Here is a 26,604-nt window from a genome sequence, read left to right on the forward strand (position 1 = left end):
GACATGACCTTAAAAGTGGAATTCTACCAGGATAGAAAGGAATCCTCACGCAAGGAAGTAGTTTAATGGGAAGACATTTAAATATGTTACCTAAGTCTTGGAACTCACACAAATTGTTGTCAATGTTTAGAAACACGTAAGTGTAATATGCATGACAGAAAACCTTTCAAATGTTGAAATTCTTACCTAACATCAGTCTTACTCATCTCGCTCCATTCTACATATGTAGGAGTTCGGTGTCCAGTCTAGACTCCATCAATGGCCACTACTGAGAAAATGAGAGATTCAGAAGGTCCTTCATCACACCTATTGTGCCTCTTATAACAGGATTAATGGGTTCTTAGAAGTGGCTGTCCCCTTTTATTTGACCATATAGAGAACCTGATGAATGAGATATGATGGATTTCAGATGACTTAAAGACCAAAATATTTAAATTAATGTTTCTGGCTCTTCTAGTAGGTTCTATTCTCTTGAACTGGTTGTGTTGGTTTGAATGTCACAAGGCAATCTAAACATGCATTAAGGAAAAAAAACAGAGATTCCTTTTGTAAATATGATTGGGCATAAAGGGGTAAGTGAGAATGAGAGAAGGACATATCACAAGCATACTAAATCATGATACATTCTTGCACTATTTGCTAGGAGACGATACCTTATGAAAATCCATTTACCACTACCCTTAGAAAGCAACCCATGGCAGTTGTCTATGTTGAGGAAAAGAACTCTTTAGTTAGCCTATATAATTTTAATTCCCCACAACCCTAGATATTGCTAATACCATACCTGGGAATAGAGGACCTGTTGACTTAACATGTACAAGGGATTTGAAAGAAAGCCTGTTGAACAGTGAAGGGTTATTATCCTCTGGGTTCCATTGACAGTAGTTTATGGTTGAACTGTTTACCTGAGTGCAAGAACTGCCAGCTAAAATCTAATTTTGCTACAAGGGATCCCTTTCCCTTTTGACAGATGTCATGTTGTACTAGGTCATGCATAAGGATGTGAAGAAGAGGAAACAGGAGGCCATACTCACTGAGACGAAGAGGCATTTTGGACCACGGACTATGTCCCACAGTTCAGTCATCTACCTCCTCCCAGGGAAATCTTTCTACTGATTGTCATAAGATCCTTCCCAGAATGGTGATGTGGCAAACCAGGAAGTGTGAAAATCCAAAACCACTTGTGTGCAGTGATTACCAAGCCTTGCCGCTCAGCACGCACATTCACATCAGCCTTCAGTCAAAACTGGTTTTTTTCACCAAGAATTTTTTATTGTGATACATGCCAAATGGTTGAAGAACAATCAGTTCACAAGAATCCTTTTAGGAAGGATTTTTACTGCTTCTTTCCATTTCCATTTCAGCTCAGGAGTGTCTTTATCTGCATGGAAAGTTCAGGGTTATTGCACATATTCTCAGTAGTTGTCTTTTAGCTCCCCGTCCATAGTGCTGCTTCATCTGACAAAAACTATACATTTCATTTGTAGTACTCACCATTGAATATATCCCTTCTGTCAAACCCTTTTCCAGATGTGTTCCTGATTTCAAGCCAAATTAGACTTTCCCCAAGAAAATTACTTCAGGGCCGGTACCCCAGGAAACTGCAGTCAAAAACGTAACAGAATTCAAGGACAAAATTTAGATAAACTCTTTTCTTTGTGCTATGAAGAAGTTCAAAATAGATGAACACAACTGTACCTTTTGGTCTAAAAATCCTAAATTCCATGGTTTTGGTTTATATATGGAAAGAAGAAATTATTCATCTGTCAAACAATGTAAGTTTCTTATGAAAGCTAAACTATACTTTCAAATCTGATGTTAAGCCTATTGGATTTTTTTTCTTTCATTAGGACATGATCTGTTCAGCAGGGTAGGATAGCTCATGTATTTGACCATTATTTTGGACATGTTCACAGTATAGAAATTTTTCAGCTCAGAGGAATTCTACCCTTTCTATTCTATCCTTGAGTAGAATACAGCCTTTGTATGACAAGTTGCACTGAAACGATCCCCATGTCAATGGCTAAGCCTCTCTCTTCCCCTCTAATACCTCATAGCATAATAACATTAATCCTAGTCTAAAACTGGATGAATAATTTGCTGAAGCTTGGAGTGAATAGTATAATTATAGGTAAATGGAACATATGAGTGTCCTTTAGCAATATTAGTCCGCATTTTCAAAAAAAAATAAAAATCATAAAGGTCTACTTAACTAGTGAGAAAAACTTATGTGTCCTCTGGAAAATTAGCTCAAGAAAAGCACCTTTCACTGCATAGCATTCTGAAACAAATCTAAGTATTTCAGAATATAGGTAACATACTGGACAAAAATCCATAATGCAGAAAAATGAATAATTTATATACAGTTATTTTTGCTCCAGCCAAAAGAAAACCCCACCAACCAACCTGTTGTTACGACTACTTGCACAGTGACTTTACTGAAATCTTCTCAATTAACTTTACACTCCCCTTCACAATATTATTTCCTTCTACCTTCCTTTTAGGTGAGAATGTTTACTATATACTGTTGGGAAGGGATAGTTCAATAAACTGTATGATAAGCAATGTCTCATCTCTACAGGCTGAAAATACTGAAATTTAACAAGATCTAAAAGAATACATCCATATTCTGCATTTGGTCCAAATCCCTCAGACTTTAAAAAAAAAAAAAAAAAAAGTGAGTTCTGGCCTTTTTTTTTTTTTTTTTTAAAGACAATTCAGTGTTTTGTCAGTGGCTTTTCATCCCTGTTTCACAGTTTTTCACACCTCTAGGATCTGACTTTGCAGGCCATCTGTGCATAAACCTTTCCTGCAAGCCCCCATCACTTTAGGACTCTCTTTAACATTGCAGGAATATTCCCAGCTATATGTGAATGAAGAATCCAAACTAAAGAGTCCATTTAGTTTTACACAGTTTTAAGACAAAAATTAAGACAATTATTTTAAGATCCCTTTGCTGATTTGCTAATAAGTAACAGTGTGGGAATAGTTACAGAACTGCTTATTTGAATCAGGTCTTTCCATGAGATTTTGATCCAGTTCTTTCAAGCAAAAATAGATATACACGTTTTCATTCAGTGTTGATAAAATTCACAAAGTACTTAAAAGTAAAGACATACAAGAAGTTTTCTCTGGGATTAAAAATGCAGAAATTGTAGGATTTGAAAGAGGAGGTGGGTGGCAAATGTAATGTTGAGACAAAGGAAAAGGTTTAAAAGTAGTATTTTTTCACATTTTCACTTTGCAGAATATACTGACTCCATCAATCAGCTATCAATACTGCCTGTAAATTGCTTCCATTATAGCTGAAACAAAATCATCATTATTTTACAACAGCTGTATAGTCATAAAATAACAAACAGTGCCTGCTGAGACCACTAACATGCTGCAATCATTACTACAGAGCACAGAAAAGGAAAAAAAGATGTTCCTCAGTCATTCATATTGCCTTCACATAGGCCTGTCAAATTCTGGTCATGGTCCAGCACACCCATTATTTTCTTAACCTCAGCAATGTTCATAGTCTTACACATAGTTCATAGGAACAATGAGCAAGTAAAATAAAGAATTTTTTTTTTCCTCTAGATTTCATTTACCTTTTTTCTGACTCTCAAGAACATACAATTATAAATAGAAAAAAGTCCTGCTTGGATGTTAACATTCAGAGACATCTGAAGGACACTGTCAGCCTGCAGCTGTTAATCTGAATACCAAGCACTCCATTCCATGCATGCAACTTGGAGCTTGTGTGTATTTTATGTAAGATTTTTCAGTATACTAGCACCTGTGGTACTGCGAGAAAATGATGCGTGCAATGTATATTTGGTCAAACAAGATAGTACCTGAAAAATCCCTCACTTGCTTTTGTACCACAGATCTAAAAGACACTGGAATTCTGGTCATCTTTCTCCTGTCTTCCTGAAGCCCAGATGGCACTTAGAAATGCCCCTCCAGTTCTCTGAAGAGAGGGGTAGATAAATGAGTGATGGCTTTTAACCTGCTGTTCTCAAAAGTTTACTGTAATGGAGATTCTGAAGCCTCACCGAGCAATCTGCTGCAACCTCAGCTATCCTGGTGTTAGACTCTTTTTTCTACCTGCTAAGCTAAATCTATTCGCAGCAGACACTTCCTTCCCCTTTGCCACTATGACCCATATAGCTGTGGAGTGGTATCACATCTTTGTTCAACCCTCTCTTCTGCAGAATTAGTAGCCCCATTGCCTTGAACCTTTCCACAGAAGTTGTTTTACATAACATTCCTGTGGCTCATTTCTGTGTTCCCTTCAGTTGGTCCCCACCTTTCTAGATGCATGATGCACAAAAATGTATGCAAAACTTTCCTCAAGGATATACCAGCACTTGTTGGAACAGAACAATGATTTAATTTGTTTTACTTCCGGGATGATTCCCTTTTTCAAAAGAGTAAAACTTTTTTTTTTACTCCCATTCAGCTTGTGATCAGCTATTAACTAGTTCCTCATCCTGCATGGCACTGCAATATTTAACCACAACCACAGCACATGATTTCAATTCCTTTTTAAACTGCACCCTGTTTTGCTGGGTCTTGGAGGTCATATGATATGTTTCCAACTTAAACGTGTATTGCAATCTGATCTGATGTGCACCTGCAAATTCCAGAAGGCTTCACCGCTTCTGACCACCATACCTGTACTTCACATGAAATGTTTCGTTTAAAAAGTCTCTAGTTGTTTTTGTTTCCTAACTCCAGTATTTAAAATAATTTTTAATACCTTTTTGTTTGTTTGTTTATTTAACCGTGTGAATCCTTATGTCTAATATTAATCTATTACCTACCCCATGAGTAACTGATATGTCCCTCTGTTTATTCCAAATATGGACTTAAGAAATAATAACTTACTAGGCAAAACCTCAACAAAACTCCATGGATTTTAGGTTCCTTGGGTTATCCTATGCAGAATGCTGACATGAAAACCCTGTTCTCTACTCCATATAGAAGAGCAAGCTGGGGAATTCAAGTTCACTGAGTTCCCATCATTCTAATTTTTAATAAAGTGGCCAGACGGAACCTGGCTAGGTCTGCTTGGTAAAGATTTGATAGCATAGGTAGGTCTAGTATCCCACCTTCTCATTATAAGCATTTCCCATAAATCTCAAAGCAGAACTTTAGCATCATATAAGAGCAGCATTTAAATTCACAACACCAAACTAAGCCAAAGCACTGAGGGGGGGATGAGAGATACTACACCGACTTCTTAACAGTAACTCAGTTTAATTAATGGTTTCTAGAGACAGCAACGTGCTTTTGTTGGTAGAAGATAATATCTGGTCATGCAAGTTTCTTCACGTGGGGCACTTGTGGGTGGTATCTTTTGCTTCCTCCTAAATACAATGATTATTGATTCATTGCACTGGGCCAAATATTATCCCTTCTGGAGATGCACTTAACAAGCCTTGACAAAACCAGTCATGAACTCTGCTTATCTTCTTTCAGGGCTTGAAAATTTCCAGGGATCTTCTTTGATCAGGTCAGCACAAGACAGAACATCTTTGCAGAGGGGTGTTACGTCTTTCACAGCCCAGGAGAAGCTGACAGCCCACATGCAGCAACCAGAAGCTACAGAAGTAGCTAGACCAGAAGCAGCCACCAGCTGCAGAAATGCTGCCTTTTGGATAGCTCTCCTCAAGACCAGGCTCAGGGCTGGAGAAGCAGCGGGTTTGCAAACCCAGCACTGTGTACTCTGCAGCTGAGCAAAAGCTGCTGGTGGGCAGTCAGCCCTGAACCCTCACCAGCTTCCTACAGAGCCACATACACCCTCCAGGTCAACTGCTGAGCTGCTCCTTGGCTGGGGACCATACCTGTGCTCTGGGCATCAGTAACAGAGGCACACAGCAGGGCTGAGCTTGTACAGGATAGTGTGAGGCCCATGGAGGAAGCCATCATTGCCAGTTTTTATCATCACTTTCAGGTTTTGCCAGCCTCTGTTTCAAGGCCATATTGACACATTTCATGTTGACTAGATGTCTCAATTCGCTACAATTGTATCTTTCATATATTGTTGTTTTGTGATCTCTTTCCTCATTGTGCAGAGTTCAAAGGGTTTAGTCACTCCTACCAAACTTCCACACACCTCATATGACTCCAGCAGCTTTTTTAAAGGACATATTTGCTATGGTGTTTGTCTGTCATTTTGTTCTCCCTACTGCAATCATAGGTTCATTTATCACTATAATTTTGGATTTAATAATACTTGATCTTCTCAAGTACCTCCAAAACCCTGAAGTAGGTGAATATACAGTATGCCTCCCACTTCTGTGGTTGCCCTTTTAAAGGTAACTGAGTCCGCTTTCATCCGTGCAACTTTAGTTACCTACCAGCTGAGATTGCCAGCCAGTGTGAAACTTGAAATGCTAAGATAAGAGAGTTTGGGGGGGGGGGGGGGGGGGGAATTTAAAAATTGAAGGAATCAGCTTGCTGTAGTAGGCTTTTTAGTCATTAGTAGGGTGAGAAAAAAAAAAAAAAAAAAGCTGTAGAAGACCATTGATAGGAACAGGATTACTGATATGCTGTGTGCTGTGCTGCCTGGACAAGACAAGGCTGGTGTCTAGATCTGATGCAACCTTGAGCTGAATGGCCTGTGTTGTGGCAGAGGGTGGAGTACCAGTACCAGCTAATAAAGAAGATTAAGTCTGACCAGTTCTCTATGATTGGTGCTAGTTGTCCTGCTCAAGGGAGGCTTGGGAGAAGTGCCACAAGTCAATGTGCCATTATTTGGAAAAGCAGGGGCACAGAGAAGGGCCAAATGTGACAGTATCTTAAGCAAAGCTAGAGTTTGGATTATACATGAATATATATTCTTAGCCAATGCTTGCTTTCTTTCCTACTTTATACTGCACTCTCTCTTCCACTTGTTATAAAATTCTTGCCTGCCACTTTTATCAGAACAGTAATAGCTTCAAATGTCTTATTTTCTGTTACAGTGATTTCATACTGGCTATCAACTCCTGTAGGATTCTCTTCTTTCGGTCCCACAGGGATGTACTCTATAAATTTGAAAAGCTAATGTCACCTCAACTGTTTTTTTCCAGAAATCCAGCTGTTGAAAGAGGCTGGAAGCTGTGAAGTAGCTGATTAAAGTTCTAGTTCACACCACACTGCCTCTAAGTACATCACAGTCTGCAGCTAGAGCAGAACTAGCCCAGCTGAGCTGTGTGGATTGCTTGTCCATCCTCGTGTGGATTGTTTGTCCATCCTCATCCACTCTAGAGCATAGTAATGATGCTGTACTGTGCTCTGTTTGCAAGGTAACAGAATGTTGTATTTTAAAAAAAAACAAAAACAAAACAAACAAACAAAAAAAAACCAACTAAGAATTCTGGCAAAATGCACCAGCTTTTGTCTGGCCGTACCACAAGACAGCGATTATGCTCGTCAAATCAGAGTAGATACCTGGTTTTGAGAGTGCAGGTCTCTCAGATCCTGTTCCTGTAAATACAGAGACTTTTTCTGAATTTCCAGCTATCTCAGTCACACATTCAAGAGCAGCTTTAGCTGTCTGAGATATTCATCTGTTAGCTAGTTCCTAACCTTAGTCTGAAACATCTCCCATCCATAATGGTGAGGTGAAAGGTGAATTTTATTTCCTTTGCTAATGTTCAAAAGATGTTAGTGGCAGCAATGCAGTTTTGGCTAGTACAGTTAGAGTAAGCAAACCTCTCCTCCACCCCGAGAGAAGATATAGTGTAGTCTCATTGGATGATGTTGTTAGAAAACTGCTGAAAAAGATACATTCATATTCAAGTGGGTTGGCTTCCCAGTTCACTGGGGAAGTGGGGATAGTTTCCTGATCTCTGCAAGGATGCTTACATACATCACATGATAGCTAAACCAAGTGAGGCCTCCACACAGTTCAACTGGTAAATCAGTAAACCTGCATGAGGCTGCATCCCTAAAATGGAAACTAGCATGTTTCAAGCAGATTCATAATTACGGAAGTTTTTCTTTCCACATTTAACCACAAAATTTTTGCCATTAAGTGTAGGCAATGTTAAAATCTTTTCTCTCAACAATTTCTGCTCCTATGTGTCTCCAACTGTTAAAGTCTCACTATTCATGTAGCGTAATATTCCCTTAGCTAATTCTACAAATACTGGTGTCACCAAGAGCTTGATGCATTTTCTCTTTTAAGATCTGGCACTATTATCTGTATCAACCAGAGGAAAAGCCACCCTTGCTTGACACATTATTGAAGTGACTCCTTTTTTTTCTCAGGATTTGGGAAGTTGTCATAATTCAAAGTGCAATACAGCCCATGCAGACTAACATCCTGCTGTGACCTAGGTAGAAGCATGATGGTGGTGCAGCACCTCTGGTTTTGCTGTACACAACAATGAATTTAAACTAATTGTAAACTACAGAAAACCTGGAATTGTGGAAAACTTATTGGGTTTGCTTTTTTTTTTTTTCTCCTTGTCATGGTACGGTCACTGATCTTTTCTGGAGTCAAACTCCTATGTTTTGCAAAGCAATAAATGACAACTCCCTCCAGAGCAAGTCAGAGTAGCAGCAGGCTGGGGCAGGTCATGTTCTGATAGGATGCTGTGACAAATTAATTCTTACTGCAAAGGGCTGTTTATCTGTAGCAAAACACCCCGAGGCTAGTTTCTTCCTTTCATAAGAATTTTAACTTCCATTATGTAAAAACGCAAACTTTAATTACAGTAAACTTTTGGGACACAGAGTGAGGACTGGAGAGAGTCTTCCTTTAATGTGCAACCTTTTTTCGTTACACGTTAATGTAAAGGATAGTAAAAGATTAAAATACACAAAAGCCTATTGTTCCCGACCTGTGATCAGGCATAATCACCTGGCAGTGACAATCACCTCTGGTGAAAAAGTAATGACGTCAAGTTGCTTTTAAAGGGCCAGAGTGCTGGTGTGCCTCCAGGAGTGTTTCACTCCAGACCAGGCGCGTTTCTGAAACCAGTCTCCCAAACACATGCACTCATTGCACTTGGGTTCACAGTGGGATCAAACTTTGTCCCTTTCAGAGGATACTGAGCCTAAAAACACACCACCCCACTGACGGACACTCAACACGTTGGACCAGACCTGAGCCTGGAGCAGCTCCCTCCCAGATGGGTTCCCAGGCCTCAGCACCTGCTGTTTCACCATTTTACTCCTTAATATAGACATAGATTTTGGTGTCTGGAAACGAGTCTAAGCAGACTTTTAGCAGAGTCAAAATTGAGATGTGAAATTCCTCCCTCCATTTTCTTGCCTCGAAAGGTCTCTACTGGGTTGACCTTGGCCAGCTGCTAGATGCCCACCCAGCCTCTCTCTCACTCCCCCTACTCAGCAGGACAGGAGGAGAAAATAAGATGAAAAGACTTGTGGGTCAAGATAAGGACAGGGAGATTGCTTACCAATGATCATAATGGGCAAAATAAACTCAACTTGGGGAAAATTCATTTAATCTATTGCTAGTTAATAACAAAGCAGGGTAGTGAGAAATAGCGACAAAACTAAAAACATCTTCCTCTCACTGCCCCTTCTTCCCAGGCTGAATTTCACTCCTTCGTTCTCCCTCTACTCTCTCCCTCTCCTCCCCCATGTGGTACTGGGGGGATGGGGGTTGGGGTCACTTTGTAGCACTTTGCCTCTGCCGCTCCTTCCTCCTCATGCTATTCCCTTACTCCAGGGTGGGTCCCTCCCACAGGTTATAGCCCTTCATGGTTTTCTCCAATGTAGGTCCTTCTCATGGGCTGCAGTTCATGAACTGCTCCTGCATGGATCCTTTCCATGGGCTGGAGTCCTTCAGGAACAAACTGCTCCAGTGTGGGTCCCCCACAGGGTCACAGGTCCTGCCAGAAAACCTGCTCCAGCATGAGTTTATCTCCATGGGCTGGGTTTCTCTCCACGGGCTGCAGGTCCTGCCAGGAGCCTGCTCCTGCATGGGGTGTCTGTGGGGTCACAGCTCCCTTCAGGGCATGTCCACCTGCTCTGGTGTCGGGTCCTCCACAGGCTGCAGGTGGAGATCTGCTCCACCACGGACCTCCACGGGCTGCAGGGCACAGCTGCCTCACCAGGGTCTTCACCACGGGCTGCAGGGGAATCTCTGCTCTGGCTCCTGGAGCACCTCCTCCCTCTCCTTCTTCACTGACCTGGGTGGCTGCAGAGCTGTTTCTCTCAAATTTTCTCACTCCTTTGTTCCAGCTGCTGTGCAGTGTTCTTGAACCTGTCTTAAATATGTTAGCACAGAAGTGCCACCAGCATCAGTGATGGGCTCAGCCTTGGGCAGCGGCAGGTCTATTGGAGCCCTCTGGAACCAGGTGTATGTCATGGGAGCAGCTCCAGGTGTCTTCTTACAGAGGCTGCTCCTGCGGCCCGCCCGTCACCAAAACCTTGCCACGTAAAGCCAATACACTAACATCTGCCTACATCCTGATTTAAATGTCTTACATGCTTCCTGGTTCTGGCCTGTAGCCTCCTCAGCAGAGTGAGAACAAAGGAAAATTCCTTTCTTGGAACAAAGAAAAATGAGAATAAGGAGAGGGGAACAAAGACAGAGCTTCACTTAAGTAATGCCTTGCCTGAGGTTATTTCCTTACAAAAGGCAGGAGGTTCTATTTACAGGAAATGAAATGATGTTTAGACATTAAATTTTTAGATTAATACCACAGTACTTTTAAAGTGTCTGTATTAACATATTTATTAAGCTTTTCACAAATTAGATACTGTCAAGCTCCTGCTATAATCAGTTGCAACCCCATCCAGTCTATAGCTAATATATATATTTTGTACACTATTGTAACACACTCTTATCAAACACTGGTTGGTTGGAAGCAGGTCTAATAGTTTGGTAAATATTATATAATTTAGAGAAGAGACCCTCTGAGAGGAAAAATAAACTGAAATGTAGAAAAGCAGACAGGATATAAAAATAAATATTAGACCATAAGAAAGAAATGGCAAATGAAAAAATAAAAAAAAGATGAGAGGATGTTCCCATGCTCTATGGTTCTCCTTGAGGCATTGATGCAAGAATTTTTATACTTTTTTCATGAGGCAAACATTTTTTAATGGCAAATTTACTGCATTTAAATTTTTTTTCATTATTTCATCAGAGTAAAGAGAACAATTAAGAGCTCTTGTAGCTATGTCTGATTGCATTTTTTGCAGGTTTGTGGAAAAATCTGAGATAAATGCATCACAGATGAAGTCAGGAGTACTATTAAAACATGCTGTAACAATAGAAGTTGTTTTTATAACTAAAGATGGCAGGCTGTAGGGTGAGAAAGAGCACACTTCAGGTGTCTGTAGCGTAAGTAGTAACATCTGAACTGCTCAGCTAAGTGCTCCCTACGGCAGACAGTGATCAATAGGCAGTTACAAGCCACAACTAACCCAGGCAGCTTTAGGAATCTAGTTACATGCAATAAAGCCCAGTGTTATCCTTCAGCTTCAAAGAAATTGAGTGAAAAATAGTTACTCACATGGGGTTTGGTTAAGCAACCACTCAGGCTGGTGAGCAGCTACGTGAATAACTGTTCTAAAGTTAGCGAAGCTTCTTTGTGACTCACTCTTCACCACTCAAGTGCAAGCAGACCTTATTTGGTTGTGCAGATTTTTAATGGTTGTATTGCTCTTTAATGGTGCCAAATTCAAAATCTGTCATGTTGGAAAACTCAGCATAATTTGCTTTGTGTGAAGCAGAGGCTGCAACTCTGACCAAGGAAGGAAATTTTTGGTGAAAGAACATCTCAGTGGTATAACCAAGTTCACCACCAAGGCGATGTTACCATCTTTATACTCAGTTACTGGAAATCAGATAGAGGAATAGAAAAGGACCCATCCCACACCTGTCTGACCAGCAGTCAGCTTCCAGCCATGAATCAGTGCTGTGAATCAGGAATCATCTGAATAGAGACAATAACATGATCCTACTTGATACCTTCTAGGGGAAAAAAAAAAAAAAAGATATAAATTCTTCTTTTACCTATGTGTTCACATATGGCTCGTTTTAGTTTTTTGCAATCCTCCTAGCTGAATCTCAGCTCTCTCTAATATACATGAGGTAAATCAAGCTTCTGCATTGGTCTCATGTTGACTCTGATCAAGTTCAATCTCACACCTTTTATACCAGAGCAAAAAACCTTAGTGGCAAATCTGTAATTCCTCTGGAATTGCGTTATTGTGTGTCAGATTACAATGAAGTCTCTCTACTCTCTGGTGTTTCAGTGCTGTTTGTTTATATTTTTTTGATAGAAATAGTGTTTTGCAAATCAGGCTAAATGCAAAATTTTGGTTTACATTATTTATACTCCCAAAGACCTATACAAGTCCATGAGGCTCAGCAGAAGTAAAGGCAGAAGAAGGTAAAGTCTTGCTGCGTTTAACCCTGCCTTTCAAACCCTGGACTCCATCATCACTGAAGACCAAACTCACCATGCTGTCCCAGAAAGTATGGACGTGTGCAGATCCTCAGGATGAGTCAGGAGAAGCTTCAGACATTGACTGTTTCTTAGTTTGGGTTACACTGAGCATGGACAAATGGAGCACAGCATGGCTCCCCGTGAGGTCACAGTGACTCTGCCTGCCCTTGCAACGCCATTACATGATCAGTCTGTTTTAGGTGGGACTCTGCTGCTTATCACAGAGATTTGCTGCAGGATTATAGGCAGTCTGAGGTTGCCTTAGTCCAAGTAATAAGTTAAAGGTTTCCTACATGAAGGGATATTGTTTTGTCAAGACAAGATGTACACAGAACTTTAGATTCCATCTTGACACAGTCCTTTAAAGACAGTGTTGAGCCAGACTTACCAATGGATGGGGTCAGCCAGCTATAAAAAGGGAATTCATAAATGAAAGGTGACTGTAGGAGGTTAGATCACTGCTCCTACCCAGAAAAGTTTGGATTCACACTGCAGCTGACTGCCATCCTGCCCTCTTCCCTTCCACGTCCTGTACATGTGCTGCTGGAGGAAGGAAAGAATGTGTGCACCTAAAGGTTATATCTTACAACTTCAATTTAAATTGAATAAAGCAAATTATTATATGGAAAATTTTGAGAAATTCACATGTGTCTGTTAGCTGGAGGAAAGAGAGACTCTGATCATTGACCAAAGGAGCAGATGAATTTAAAAATGGAGGATGTCAGAACTAACACGGGTAGGTAACATTTACAGGAATGCCATTTCCCTTGTGGTTTAATGCTCAAGATTATTATTATAAAAACTTATTTCTATTTACATCTTTCTCCCACACAATGTCCCAATTAAACTGTTCTAAGTACAACGTAATTAAATGCAATGCAATTACACTGTAAGAAGATAAGTAAACCCATAAGTTGAGATATGTTAAGTCTGATTGCTTAAGTATTAGTAACTTAGATGTGTTAGTTCTTGTCACACTGTTGAACCTGAACACCTAATCACTTTCTTGGGTCTTTCTTTCCTTGAAGCAGTGAAATGTGAGGTAGATCTCACCGGGAAATAGCTCAATACACCTTGATCCAGGCAAACAGGAGGGAAGAACTGGATTGTCTCTCTCCAGGAATGGGCTGATGAGGCCCTGGCAGGACCTCAGTGCCCAGGCTGGATGGCTGGAGGCTTTTACCCTTACACAGCCTGCAAAAGGGATACATAGTGCAGGATGTGCCAAGGTGCCTTTGAAGAGAGCCTCCTCAGGGGTAAAATCTATGGAAATGGAGTGAAGAAGCCATGGAGATGTGCCTCCCTCCACAGTCTAGCCCCCTCACAGCCAAGAAAAACAGCCCATAACAACCATAAGAGGACTTCAAATTTGTGTTGCTCAGAAGCCATTTTGCATCCAAATAGAGTGTGCCACATGAAGCTGAGACAAGGAGGAGGATGAAGGTGCATTTTGTGGAAAAATATCAGGAAAAGTTCTGGAGCAGGCTGTGACTCACTGGTCTTAGCCTCAAGAAATTACAATGCAAATAATTTTACTCTGCAGAAATATTTGCCATGTTTGAATTTTATTTTTTGTTAGTCAAATTGAATGACCAGGTAACAGAACAAATCAAATCCTGTGTCCTGGTGACCTTAAGAATCCAGGTCTACCCAATTTGGTAGGACCATAAATACAATACTGCATAATTCACAAGTGATCCAAAAAAATATTTCCCAGGAACTTTTGGCCATTCTATTTGCTTGATATTCACTGTAGTAGGTAGACACAACCACCAGCTAATCACCCACATCATAGCTGCTCACTCACTCCCTGTGCACAGTGGGATGCGTGAGAGATTAAGAATAGCAAGAGACGGAAAACTCATAGATTGAGATACAGACAGTTTAGTAAGTGAAAGAAAGGGGGGAAAGTGATCCAGAGGCTCACCACCTCCTGCAAGCAGATGGATGTCCAGCCAGTCTCCAGGCAATGACTATCTTGGAAGATAATCCTCACTCCACCTTCTTCTGCCGGCTCAGTTTTGTTGCTAATCATGACATTATCTTATATGGAATATCCCTTTGGAGAATGTGGGTCAGCTATCCCAGCTGCATTGCCTCTAAACCTCTTTTCCACTCAGCCTCTTCCATACACTGTGGGGGTAAGAGTGTGAAACAGAGAAAGCCTTGATGCTGTGCAAACACTGTTCACCAATACCCAAAACACTGGTGTGTTATCAACACTAGTTTAGCCACAAATCCAAACACAGCACCATACAGGGTGCTACGAAGAAAGTTAACTCCATCCCAGCTATACATATAACATTCACAAAGACATTTGACCTCTTGTATTAACTCCCCTGTTGGCTGCGTTTGGTTGGGCAGAATCATGCTGAGCCTCCTGTCCAAGTCAAATGACAAAGGAACAGTGATCATTTACCACTGACTCATTCAGTACTACTTCACTTTTTCATCCCACTGTTGTCCAAAGGAAGCTCAGGTCTTAGTTTCTATATATGTATTTTCCTCTAAACCTCAAAAGCTCTGATGCCCATCAATGAGCTCTGCGTAGGACAGTTTCATGAAGCACCCTTGTTCACAGCAGGGTTACTTACCTCAGAGAATGCCACAGTATAGACATTTCAGTGGCAATATTGTGAGGTTTCTTAATAGAATGTTCCATCATGGAGCACTTTTATTATCACTGTGTGATTACAGCAACTTCTATTATTACATGTCTCTAACAGCATTTCTTCTGATCTTCAATTTTCTCTACACAGGCCACACTCTCTGGCATAGGCACAGGTTCTCTGCTGCATGTAAATGATATGGCTATGATGTTTGGGCAGGAAATTATTTTTCCCGACATCAGTTTTTGTCACTTAAGATCAAGACAAAGAGAAAGAAGTCTGTAAAATTCACACAGCTAAATATAGAAATCAGCATCTGTTTCCTTTTGATATTGATCTTAATAGAACTAGTTGGATTCCTGCTGATTTTAAGCCCAGAGAAATTAAAATTATTTTCACAGAAAGTTTTTTACTTCAATTCAAGCGTGTTCATCGAAACCCTCTTTTTGAAAAAAAAAAAAAAAAAAATAAAAGGAGGGGATTTAACAAATTTCCCGCAGAAAATAAAATGGAACATGACACCTGTCCTTTCTCAGCAAGCTCTTGTGTTTAAACTCATCTTTCCAGTTTTGCCCATGGCCTAGTTAAAGATATACGTGAGTTGCTCAATAGTCTGTCAACTGGAATGGAGCTCTGGGAAGCTTTCAAATTCCTCTTGTGCATATAAGGAAATAATCAGTACCACACAGCAGAGTCATGGAGTTCAAAGTGCTTTAAACACATCCTCATCTCCTGCCACCCAGACCCTGGTCCAGATCCTACTTTACTGCCACAGTCAGACATAAAGTCAGTTGTTGAGGAAGAAAAAGATGAACCTGCTCCTAACAATAAACCAGCTTTTTTTCATCAAGCTTTAAAGTTTCGACATTGATAGATTTCCTGTAAGCCTACCAAAATGTACAGAAATTATCACATTGAAGTTATCTGGGCTGTTTTCAGTGTCGGGTGGAAGCATTGTTCCTTCAGCAACTGTTTCAGACATCAGGTGTAATGTAGTCCTCTACTACATAACTCAGCAGTGTTTTAGTAGAGATCATCTTTCTCTGAAATCAAAGTCTTTCTTGTCAGTCAGAAGTACATTGGACTTAAGCTAGTAACCCACAGACCCTTCCATACATGTTCAGCTATACCCATATAAGATGTCCTATTGTGAGAGACAGCAATTGTCTTTTCCCATTTATGCACCTTTCCCTGCAGATTAGAGGTAATATGGTCACAAAACTGCACAGCCTGAAAAAAATCACAAGCCGGCCTGTGGACTGGTGTTTCCAGTCCTCAAAAACTATCACTGAAAGTTGTGGAGTGAATCTGAGACCAGTGCTGGTATCAAGGCACCAGGAAGGTTGTGGCTGCCCTGCTCAGCTTTGGTCTTCTCTGCCAGTGCTTCATGGATTTCCGTTAGATTGCACTGGTACAGCTGGAGGTAGAAGATAGCTCCACATTTCTTAGGGTAAGCTCTCCACTTTTTTCCTAAGGACTTTCACCCATTCTTGAAAATTATGTTTTATATCTAATTATCCAATGTAAAGAGACTCTCCTGAAAGGCCACCTCATTTGGGAGGAAAAGGACAAAGAATCCACAGCCTCCTATTTCTAGAGGTCATTTTTAAAGAGCTCTCTTCTGATCTCTGTAGAAATAGCAGACACCTCTTTAACTTCACTGAACTGGATTTCCTGCAGCATAGCCTACCTCACAAGATAATTTGAATCAGAAAAATTACCTAGACAGTGTTGTCCATGCTTCCTAGGAAATGCCAGTAGTTTCATTGACACAGCACTCCCATCCATCTCATCTGTGCCTCTGCATCCACCAAAAGGTGGTTGAGTTGCAAAACGCTTTTGTGTATAAGGAACTGGGGGAAGCGCAGTAAGAAGTGATTATACAGTAACTGGACTGATGAAGTTACAGAAAGTGAACTTCCCCATGACCCTGTGGTTTCACTACTGGAATAATGTGAAAAGAGAGAGCCAAAGCTGGCTACTAGCCGTGACATGACATCAACAGGGAAGTCAAAGGAAAGATTTGTTTAATATGCTTTCATTTACTTCTCAGAATAGTGACGACACTACATTAACACCACCAAAAAATGATTCACATATGTAATTGCCTCTTGGAGCTATCAGGATCTATATAAGCATTTCAGCTGTGGCCTTGGGAGACAGAAGCTCAAACCCTTTCTGGCGTAGCAGGGCTCCTTGGCAAGCTGGGCACTATGCAATACCTCCTACTTTGTGCTGCCATCCTCCTCCTACCTGAGAGTCTTGCTGTACCAGTACAATTTAAACCAGGATCACAGAGCAACACAGACTTAGAGAAAGTAAAGGTATGTTACCAGGGGGACAATGTAACTGTATTATGAATAACATGATCTTTGATTCAGCTTCTACATTCCTTTCCTATCTGTTTATATTATCTTATCTTACATTACCGCAACAGTTTTTGCAGAGGTGATATAAAACAATTTAAACTTGATGATTAGCTTAGACACTCTAAGTCTAATTTACAAAAGAGACCAAGTTCCAACTGGTAAATAAATGGGAGCATGTCATTTTTAAAACATCTCAAAAATATTATGTAGACTACATAGGAAGGCTGCAGATTTGAATGCACAGTAGATCGTGTTTACTTAAGAGGATTGCTTGCCTACAGTGTTTCACTGCTATTGCAATACTTTTTATATATGCTAATCTATATTACCAAAAAAACCCACATTTGGTAAACTGAAATAGGAATTAAAAATACATCTAAAACTATCCATGACTACAGGATGATGAAACAATTCAGTTAAATGTAAAATGCAATTACCGAAAGATCACAGATATATGTATTACTTTTTATTTTCCTTTTCTTCTTCCAGGCATATCTTGATAAATTCTATCCAGTTTCTACAAAACAAAAAAGCCTAACCTTAGAAGAGAGGATTAAAGAAATGCAGAAGTTTTTCCACCTGACTGTAACTGGGAAATTAAATGCAGAAACAGAAGAAATGATGAAACAGCCCAGATGCGGAGTCCCTGATATAGCAGAGTACAACACATTTCCTGGAAATCCAAGATGGAGAAAGAAACATTTGACTTACAAGTTAGTGATACTCGGGTTTTATGGGGAAAGGGGTTGCTTTGCATTTAACAATGTGGGTTTCCTTCACACTCTGAATGACATTAATCTGTTTCCTTTTGCTGCTAGGATTGTCAATTACACACCTGATCTACCCCAAAAGAAAGTGGATGATGCAATTAGAAGGGCTTTTATGGTATGGAGTGATGTGACTCCACTGCAGTTCCAAAGAGTATTCAATAGACCTGCAGACATTGTGATTGCATTTGCACGTCGTGGTGAGAATACCTGTCGTTTTTAAAATACAATGGTCCATATTTGACTCAAAGCACGTATTTTTATAGCCGCAGCTTTAGGAAAGAACAAATAGTTTGGAATTATTCTGAAGTCTGCAAAGATTTTATCTTTAAATATACCACCAAATGTATATGTTATGATTCAGTTTTACTCCTATTAAACCATTAGAAAATCCTTTCACAGTTACAACTGTGAAATGGAGGGATAATTCAGCTCCAGAATGAAACACCTAAATTTAGATCTTCAAGGCTCTGTCTGCCTTGACAAATAGTGCAAACTAACGGGAACAGATCTGTAGAGCAAAGCAGCTGGTTCTGGAGATCCAGCCTCCACAGGCTGGATTCCAGCAGCTTCAGGCAGATTTACTTTGGTCTAGATCTAGTCTGGTTCCCTGGGCTAAACAGTCTTTGTCAGCTGGGGTGCATAAGGTTTGGCCATGGAGAGTATCTTCTGGTCGATTTTCTTCTAGAAAGAATCCTATTGGTGCACTCCAAGATTGCACCAAGGTGCAATGGTAAACGCAGATGACCAGTAGAGTCACTTCAGAAGCTCACTTGTGATCCAGACTAATACATGAATGTCGTCATACCTTTAACTTGTGCCTAGCACCTAAACTAACTCAACCTAGCCAAACTAAATGCCTAATTTAAGCTTAACTGACTTGTTCTCTAGATCCATTGACAATATTTACGAGATTCCCCATTGAATATACATAAAGATTAGACATCTGGCTTACAAGTAGAAGATAGCATATAAACACCAAAATATCCCAAGCTCAGGCTTCACTGATGGGAAGCATATTATATTGCCATGAAGAGTTGACTAATGTGCTAGTCAAAGTGAGAAAGGATCTTGCAAGCTGGAATGGTTTTTAAACCTTTGTCACACACCAGGACTATGTCTCTTCTGCCTGTGTTAGCCCTGCCCCAAGGTCCATCCACATGGTCTGGGGGAAAGGACACAGAATGTCATTTGAGTCCCCAAATAGTCCTCTGTCAAGCCGGAGGTTCACTAAGGGGTAGGGGGGAGTTTTCAGAGCTGGTACAAATATACCATCCTGTCAACTCTTGCACTCAAGTTGGGAAACAGTAGCATTCCACATGCACTGTGGCAGAAGTAGGTACCTCAAGGCTGGGAACAAATGAACTTAGCTCTTCAGGAACATGGTTATATATCCCAAACCATTGTCTTCCACTAAGATTGGTACAGGTGAAGATGTCTACAACTAATGTTGCCCAGCATTTTCCAACATTGAAAACATTCAAGTGCTTATTATAATGTTGTCAAGCATTAAGTATTCATTCTGAAATAATCCCTCATTGCTGCCTCAGAACCACAATCCTGACAAAGGCTTATAAAAAATGTTCAGCTTTTTCTGAAACATGCAGCAGCCTGAATTATCAAATACAAGTTTTGAATTTAAGTCATGAATTTGGAGAGTGTTTCCTAAGCCTTGCTGCTATCGTAGGATTTTTTTTTAAGGGTTGGTAATGAAGAAAACTATCAGAAACAAGCAACATGCTTTAATCTGCTGAATTTAAACATTACAGCCAATGCCATCTGATGACATTTATTTCTTTTCAAATGCAGAGCATGGTGATGGATACCCTTTTGATGGAAGAGGCAACACACTAGCTCATGCATTTGCACCTGGAGAAGGACTTGGTGGAGATGCTCATTTTGATGATGATGAAAGGTGGTCAGAGTTCAATAAAGGTAAAACCCACATGTTTGTATGAAGAGGAAAGGCAAATATTGTACATTTTAGAAGACAGACGTAGGAAATGCTTTCCATAACTCCTCATGCTTCAGTGCCATTTCAGTACCAACATTTCTGTTCTTTTCAACTACTTTTCTAAGTACTTGTGCTTCATTATCATTAACAGCTACATAATGCCCATTCTATCCATATTTTAAAGCATTTTTCACAGGCTAAACAAGGACTATGACCATCTGTTTTCTACATAAATTACAAAGAGGTAAAATGACTTGCTTATAGGAATAAGGTTGACTAAAAGCAGAGTTGGAAAGAGACTCAGGGTCTTTAGATGCATGTGCAAGGGATCAGTAATGTTTTTTTTATTAAAATATTATAGTTCCATAAGAAAGCTCAGTAATAACTGATCAAAACTCTGAGGTTTCATTTCAGGGGAATGAAAGTGATACATTCTTCTGGTACTTCAATTATTTGTATGCTAAAAAGAAATGCCATACCTTTAACATATTTTTCTATGTTTATGTGCTGCAGAAGTTAATTTGTTCCTTGTTGCTGCTCATGAATTTGGCCATTCTTTGGGACTTGGTCATTCAAGTGTCCCTGAAGCTCTGATGTACCCTGTCTACTCATATGTGAACCCAGCAACCTTCAGACTTTCAGCAGATGATAAGCGAGGAATTTGGAAGTTATATGGTAAATTCATGATGAGATTTGATTTTCAAGATAAAACATACTGGGGTGCAGGTTTCACTACTCTCCCTGATTGCAAGGGCCTTTTCATATTACCAAAAAGAAAGAAGGGGAACAAACTTGGGAAAAGCACGGTATATTCCATCCACTATAGACCTTCTGTAGCATGTGCCCACTTCAACCAAGAGGTGACAGAGCAGCAGCAATGGCCTGGTGCACCATCTTCCTGCACACCTACATATTGCCGAACAAACTGTGAGGACCTTGTTCTGCAAATGACCTGTTTCAGTGAGTGGGGCTACTGGCAGGGAAATGTGAGACTGTGCCACCTACCAATGGGACAGTTCAGTGAAGGCAGAAACTACTCAGCAGTAAGAGTGGAGCATAATCAGAATTGGCTCCACAGGGTAAACTCTGCCAGGTTTGCTTTTCTTTAGACATCACCTTCCTCAGGGCATTCTAGAGAAACAGTAAGAATAAAATGTAGTTGTCTGCATTGACCATTTCCAGTACACATAACAGTCTCTATGTTTTGTCCTTCTTTCCTACAGGGAGAAAATCATCAAACTCTTGAAGAAAGTGCTTCAAAAAGAGCAAAGAATTCTGAACATCTGATTGTTCTGGTGTTCCAAAACAATTTTATTCTGTAGCTAATTAAAGTGGTAAACTCCTGGACTGCACTTTCCCAGAATTTTTACACTGATTTATTTGCACTTTATTGATTTCACTTGACAATTAAAAAACCCCCAAACTTGTATACTCTGTTGTCTAATGTTTGGCTTTTCTTCTGGCATTTCACTGGGGAATTAAATAACTCCTGCATCTGTGATAGACAGACAGACAAATATCTTTCTGAATAGAGGTATAGGCACCTAAAGAGCCTGTGCGCATTTACTGCTGGAGTTGCAAATCCTGTTCATGGATTTATTTCTGTTCCTATACATGTCCTGGCCCTTCCCAGTATTTACATCTGCCTCCTCAGAATCACAGCGTGCTTCTCATACACCTCACACCTAGAGGAGAAGGTCTCTACAGTGCTTCCTTCAGCATGGGATGGGATGCTTTCCCAAAGGGAACAGCTTTTCAACTTTGTGTCCTCCTTTGCTTGCCAGAGAAGCAGATTTGGGAAGTAGTGGAGTAGAATTCCCATTGTCCACTGTGTTATTCAAACATCTCTCAGGTATTTTGAAATTAAAAACAAACAAACAAACAAAACCAAACCCAAAACAAAGCAGGAATTCTTCCTTCCTTTGAAAGACTAATCCCACATTGTCAGAAAACAAAACCAAGCACAGGCAGGTATAACCCTGGAAACACTAGGGTGACCTCCTGGTTGCTGGAGCTGGCCAGTTGTCCTGAGGGTCTGAGCTACTCTCTTCTGCAGGGTGAGATGTCTGTCTTCCTGCCATAACGGAAGAGCTGAAATGAAATGGGAAAATGCATCCATGACTTTCAGTCCCAGGAAAAAATGGCCATGACTTTCTGGCTCCCTGAACAAAGCATCACCTGAGAAACTTCAAAGCCTCCACTGGGCTCAGTCCTTGGGAAGGTTGAGAAGGATGTGATGAGAATAGATTACTGTGAACACCAGCATTTGCTTACAAACACTGGAGATTTTTTGCGTATTTAGCCGGATAAACTCTTATGGGACCAGTGGTTTCTCCATTAGGAGGTTTTTATGCTCCCTGATGGGGACAGAAGTCGTCTTCTACCTCAACACATATGCCAAATGTGCACAAAGGTCTAGTCTCTCAAAAGTCAAAAGCTTGACAACATTTCCCAGCCTTTATGCAAAAGCCTCTTCCAGTTCAAGAGTTGCTGCCTGGTGATGCAAGAGCTCTGAATCCACATACAACTGCGAAAAAGTTTTGCTCAGCCCCACGTTTAGTGCAGGACACCTGAGAGAAGGAAGTCTGCTCATGGGCAATGTGAGACACAAGAAAGTGGTGGCATCTTTTGCAATTCAAAGGCCAGGTGGAAAGAAGAAGAGGCAATTTTAATATACCTATACTTGGAAGACTCATATCTTGCTCTCTCAGCCACCAAACATAAACATTTCTGAGGACAGCATCTAAACGTTAATACACTTCCCAAGGTAGGCCTAATTCCCAGTCATGTTTCTGAGTACCAATTGACCTCTGGGGTTTGCTCCTCTTGACTCCCTGGAGCTGGAAGGGATGTGAAACTAGTCGTAAGGAATGAAGGTCAATGCCTCTCTGTCACATCAGGAAACCACCTTTTCTTGATTTCCTTCTGACCTATTCTAATCACTCCCTTGCTAGCTGACACTTTACCTTCAAGGTACTGCATCAGAAAAAGGATTTTCACTATCCATGGGATCCCCATTGCTCTGTGATTGCCTTGGAAGTGCCTCCAGCAATGGCAAGGGAGGAATCCTACAGCCACCTCCTCCATAAGGAGAGGGAGCAACCAGCTGAAGAGGGGAGGAGAGAGAATTAGAGCTCCAGACCCACCAGTAGTTTATTCTATAAAGCGTTCCTCTTAGTCCAATCCATCTAACCTAATAATATCTGCTACAAGAAGCAGCACCAGATGGTAGGATGGCTGAAATAAGTCACTGGCAGACATAGAGAGTGTCGAGGATATGTAAGGATAGGGTAGGAAGCATGGTTCCTTCAAGTGCTTACCCCTCAGAAAGGTTTCTCATCTCTGGTAAGACAGAAGTTTGAAAACAGTCTTACCAGTTACTAGCCACATGAAGCTCAAAGATGAAGTACTTAGAGCTAAGTGAAGTAGCTAGTGCTGGTACCTGTCCAGAGGTGTCTTGAGGGATGAAAAAACCAGGAAGTCCCAGAACAGAGGGTCAGATCCTAGACTGCATTAAAGACTACAAAGAATGGGATTAGTGAGTTCCACAGCCTGTGTGGATGCTCAACCAACTTGCATCAACCTGGTGGGTGCTGGAAAGGCGCAATGTTGACAGAAAGTACCCTGTTCTCTTGGCCAAAGTCACCCCAGGGAACATAGCACAAAACAGAAACACACCATACTCTTTATTGAACTCAAGTCACTCACTAGTGTTTCTTAAAGAGAAAACAGACATGGAATACAGACATCATCAGAGGAAACACTGCAGAAAGAACCATTCCTAAGGACACATGGGACAATCAATGAACCATGCTGGAGGAGGCACTGTACTGATAAATGAGGAAGGCATGAGAACAAATACTTCACTGAAATTAGCAGATCTCTTTCCCATTTTACAATTAATTTCTGTATGAACTGAGAAGAATGGAATAAAACTCCAGATATGTATTCCTAGGAAGACTGTCCTGACAATGGGACATATCTGGGAGAGAGCTTCTGGCAAGCACATTGAGCTGACTGGCCTGCAGCAGGGCCAGCACAAGGTGGGAGTGAGGCACCCTTGTGTCTTGAAGAAGGCATCTCTGAGAGGCAGCAGCACTCATCTAGCATCCCCACAGCACGTGAAATAAAGTAGGAGCCAGGATTTTTGTCCTCAGAGAGAGCAAAGGTACCACTGTTGAGCTGTCAGTAGCATCTTACCTCTTGCTGTGCTCCTGTTGCACTGCCACTCGCATACGGGACCTCTCCTTTGGGGAAAAAGGCTGCCTCTGGCACACCTCACCCTGCTTACTAGATGTGGACTATGCAGTGTCTGCCTCCATCTAGTGGTACAGCTCGGCAAACTGCACTGTCTTTACATCCTGTTGTAAAGTGCGTTTTACCTGTCCACAAGCCCACAGCAGTGACTATCCTGGAATCTGGGAAATCAGGGACAAGAGCAAATTTAGCAAGGGTGCTGCTGCCTCTCCCTTCTTCTTCATTTTATTCTACTGCCTTCTGTGTAAGTTTTTACATGTTCTAGCTAGTACGTATCTGGGGTCATCTAGCGCATTATATCAATTAAACAGCATCTGCTCCCTCCTCTTCCATACAGAAGAAGAAATGGGTAATCACATAGTATTTTGTTTTGGTAGAGCTTTGAATTTTTGTTTCTTGTACTACTGTTCTTTTAAGTAAAAATGTATTTAAATACAGTTTTGCGGGTCCAGATAGCACAAAGAACAGCAAATGAACTCTCAAATGTGTTAACATTTCTGATGGGTCCTTCACCCATCCACATGTAGAGGATAAGCTTTACTCTTGTTTTAAAAATGTCACGGTTACTATCCTAGAGAAGCTATTACTGGGATTTACCCAGTCATTCGGGTATCCTGAGCCTACTCCATCAAACATTGAGGGATATTCTGAGAGGGCGAAGTCAATATATGTGTGATAGAAATGTGCACAAGAGGTGCACAGGACCTGTAGGAAAATATTGGTTTTAATTCACACTTCACTATTGATTCTACTTCATCTGCTGTCTAACAGAATTTTAAGATAAAATACACATTCAGATAATTTTAATTATACCATTCATTATCTTTTCTTTTTTTTAAGTAGTGCTTTTAAATGTAATTGTCTTATCTAAATTTATCTGTCCATATAGATGTATGTGGAGATTAGATTTGATTAGTATAAATTGAAACAGGATCACAGGGTAGTTATTTTATTCATCTGAATAAAAGCCCAATGTTATGCTCTAGCTTTTTTTCATTATCTAGATATTAAATATTTATTTTTTTATAAGGTTTTGAAGCAATTTATATCTGAAGACATTAAAAAAAGTGATGAAGCTTGCTGTTTCCGGAGCCATCAGAAATACTGCAGGAAGAGTCCTTGTCTCTTCTCATCTGCCTTTGCCAAATACAGCAGAAACAGCATTTTACACAAAGCACTAGCAATTTCTACCATTTAAATACATACCATTTTGAAGTGAGCAGGGGAGATTTACCAACCACAGTTTTGTAGTCTTAAACCACTGCTTTTTGCTTTCACGTTAATCTCTTTATATAACATCCTTCTTTCTTTTTAGATATTTTTTAATTACTGCGTCTGCATTGTCTCCTCATTGATGATTGTAACAGTGTTTGGTTATGCTGGGGTAATGCACATTCAAACACGACCTCAGTCCTTTCTTTCAGTCTACCATTTCCCTTACCTAATGAGGGAGAACCACCTTTAATCCAGAGCTTCTCTGTGAAATGCATGGCATGATGTCCTCGGGATTAGTTTCTTCTGGAATCCTGGAAATGGAAACATTTAATTATACAAAGAAAGCCAGGTTATACTGGGCATAAAGACACTTTCTTTTATCTTGTAATTTATTCATTTCCCCAATGAACAGCCTTCCAAAAAGAGAAACAATAGTAAAAACTTATAAAAACAGGAATGAAGTGAGATGGCTTATTTGACGTTGCGAGGATGGACTAGAAAAACATCTAAAGGTAAGAAATACACGTCTATTTCAAGTACTCAGCTAAAGGAAAATGGTCAACACATGAAATGGCAGTAAGTCCAGCTCTAAAGTTTACATAGCAGCCTCTAATTCTTCATTTTCTGTATCTCCATGTCTGAGATGAAAGAAATAAACAATAGAGGTCATCCTCCCAGAGCCCTGTTGTTTTGCAGTGAGGTATTTCTGCACACAGTGTTAAAGGTGACATTCAGTGGAGCTTGTCTGATTTCACCACATGTGAATCCACTCCTGATGCTGTAGTATTCCTAACAGTTTGTTTCCAAAAGGGCCATCATTCCTGAAGAAATTCCTTTTGTTATATAATCTGAGTACTTAAAATTTATGTGGTTCAACTACTGTTTGGACAAATTCATGGTGAAAAAAAAAAAATCATTAGATGATTCCTCATGAGTTCCTACCTCCTGGACTTCCTGACCTACAAATTAATAAAAGCTGATATGTTTTTCTTGGGAATTACTACTGTATGTTTGTCCTAT

The 26,604-nt window shown here is 40.4% G+C and overlaps 1 protein-coding gene and 1 long non-coding RNA gene across 4 annotated transcripts in view; one reads left to right on the forward strand and one right to left on the reverse strand.

Moving 5' to 3' along the window:
- Positions 1–1,075: 1,075 nt before the first annotated feature.
- The window catches only part of LOC141965249 (uncharacterized), a 36,216-nt gene continuing 10,687 nt past the window's right edge, over positions 1,076–26,604 (reverse strand). Inside the window, exons 2-5 of one of the 2 annotated variants that reach the window (XR_012634436.1) lie at positions 25,811–25,895; positions 14,344–14,546; positions 1,495–1,601; positions 1,076–1,381 (exon numbers count right to left, since the gene is read on the reverse strand). This is a non-coding gene — a long non-coding RNA (uncharacterized LOC141965249). Of the gene's footprint in view, positions 1,382–1,494; positions 1,602–14,340; positions 14,547–25,810; positions 25,896–26,604 lie in introns of both variants that reach the window. The other variant, XR_012634437.1, reaches the window with a different exon arrangement.
- MMP7 (matrix metallopeptidase 7) lies at positions 17,235–22,196 on the forward strand. Of its 2 annotated transcripts, XM_074916489.1 has the most exons (6): positions 17,235–17,346; positions 17,881–18,104; positions 18,210–18,358; positions 19,968–20,093; positions 20,626–20,787; positions 21,336–22,196. In XM_074916489.1, the coding sequence occupies exons 1-6, from the start codon at positions 17,236–17,238 to the stop codon at positions 21,356–21,358; spliced, it is 795 nt and encodes a 264-aa protein (XP_074772590.1). In that variant the 5' UTR covers position 17,235; the 3' UTR covers positions 21,359–22,196. The 2 variants fall into 2 exon arrangements, with proteins under 2 accessions (XP_074772590.1, XP_074772582.1); XM_074916481.1 differs by lacking the exon at positions 21,336–22,196 and having other exon boundaries at positions 20,626–21,314.

Source organism: Athene noctua, chromosome 1, assembly GCF_965140245.1.
Source record: "Athene noctua chromosome 1, bAthNoc1.hap1.1, whole genome shotgun sequence".
In the NCBI taxonomy this organism is placed as follows: domain Eukaryota; kingdom Metazoa; phylum Chordata; class Aves; order Strigiformes; family Strigidae; genus Athene; species Athene noctua.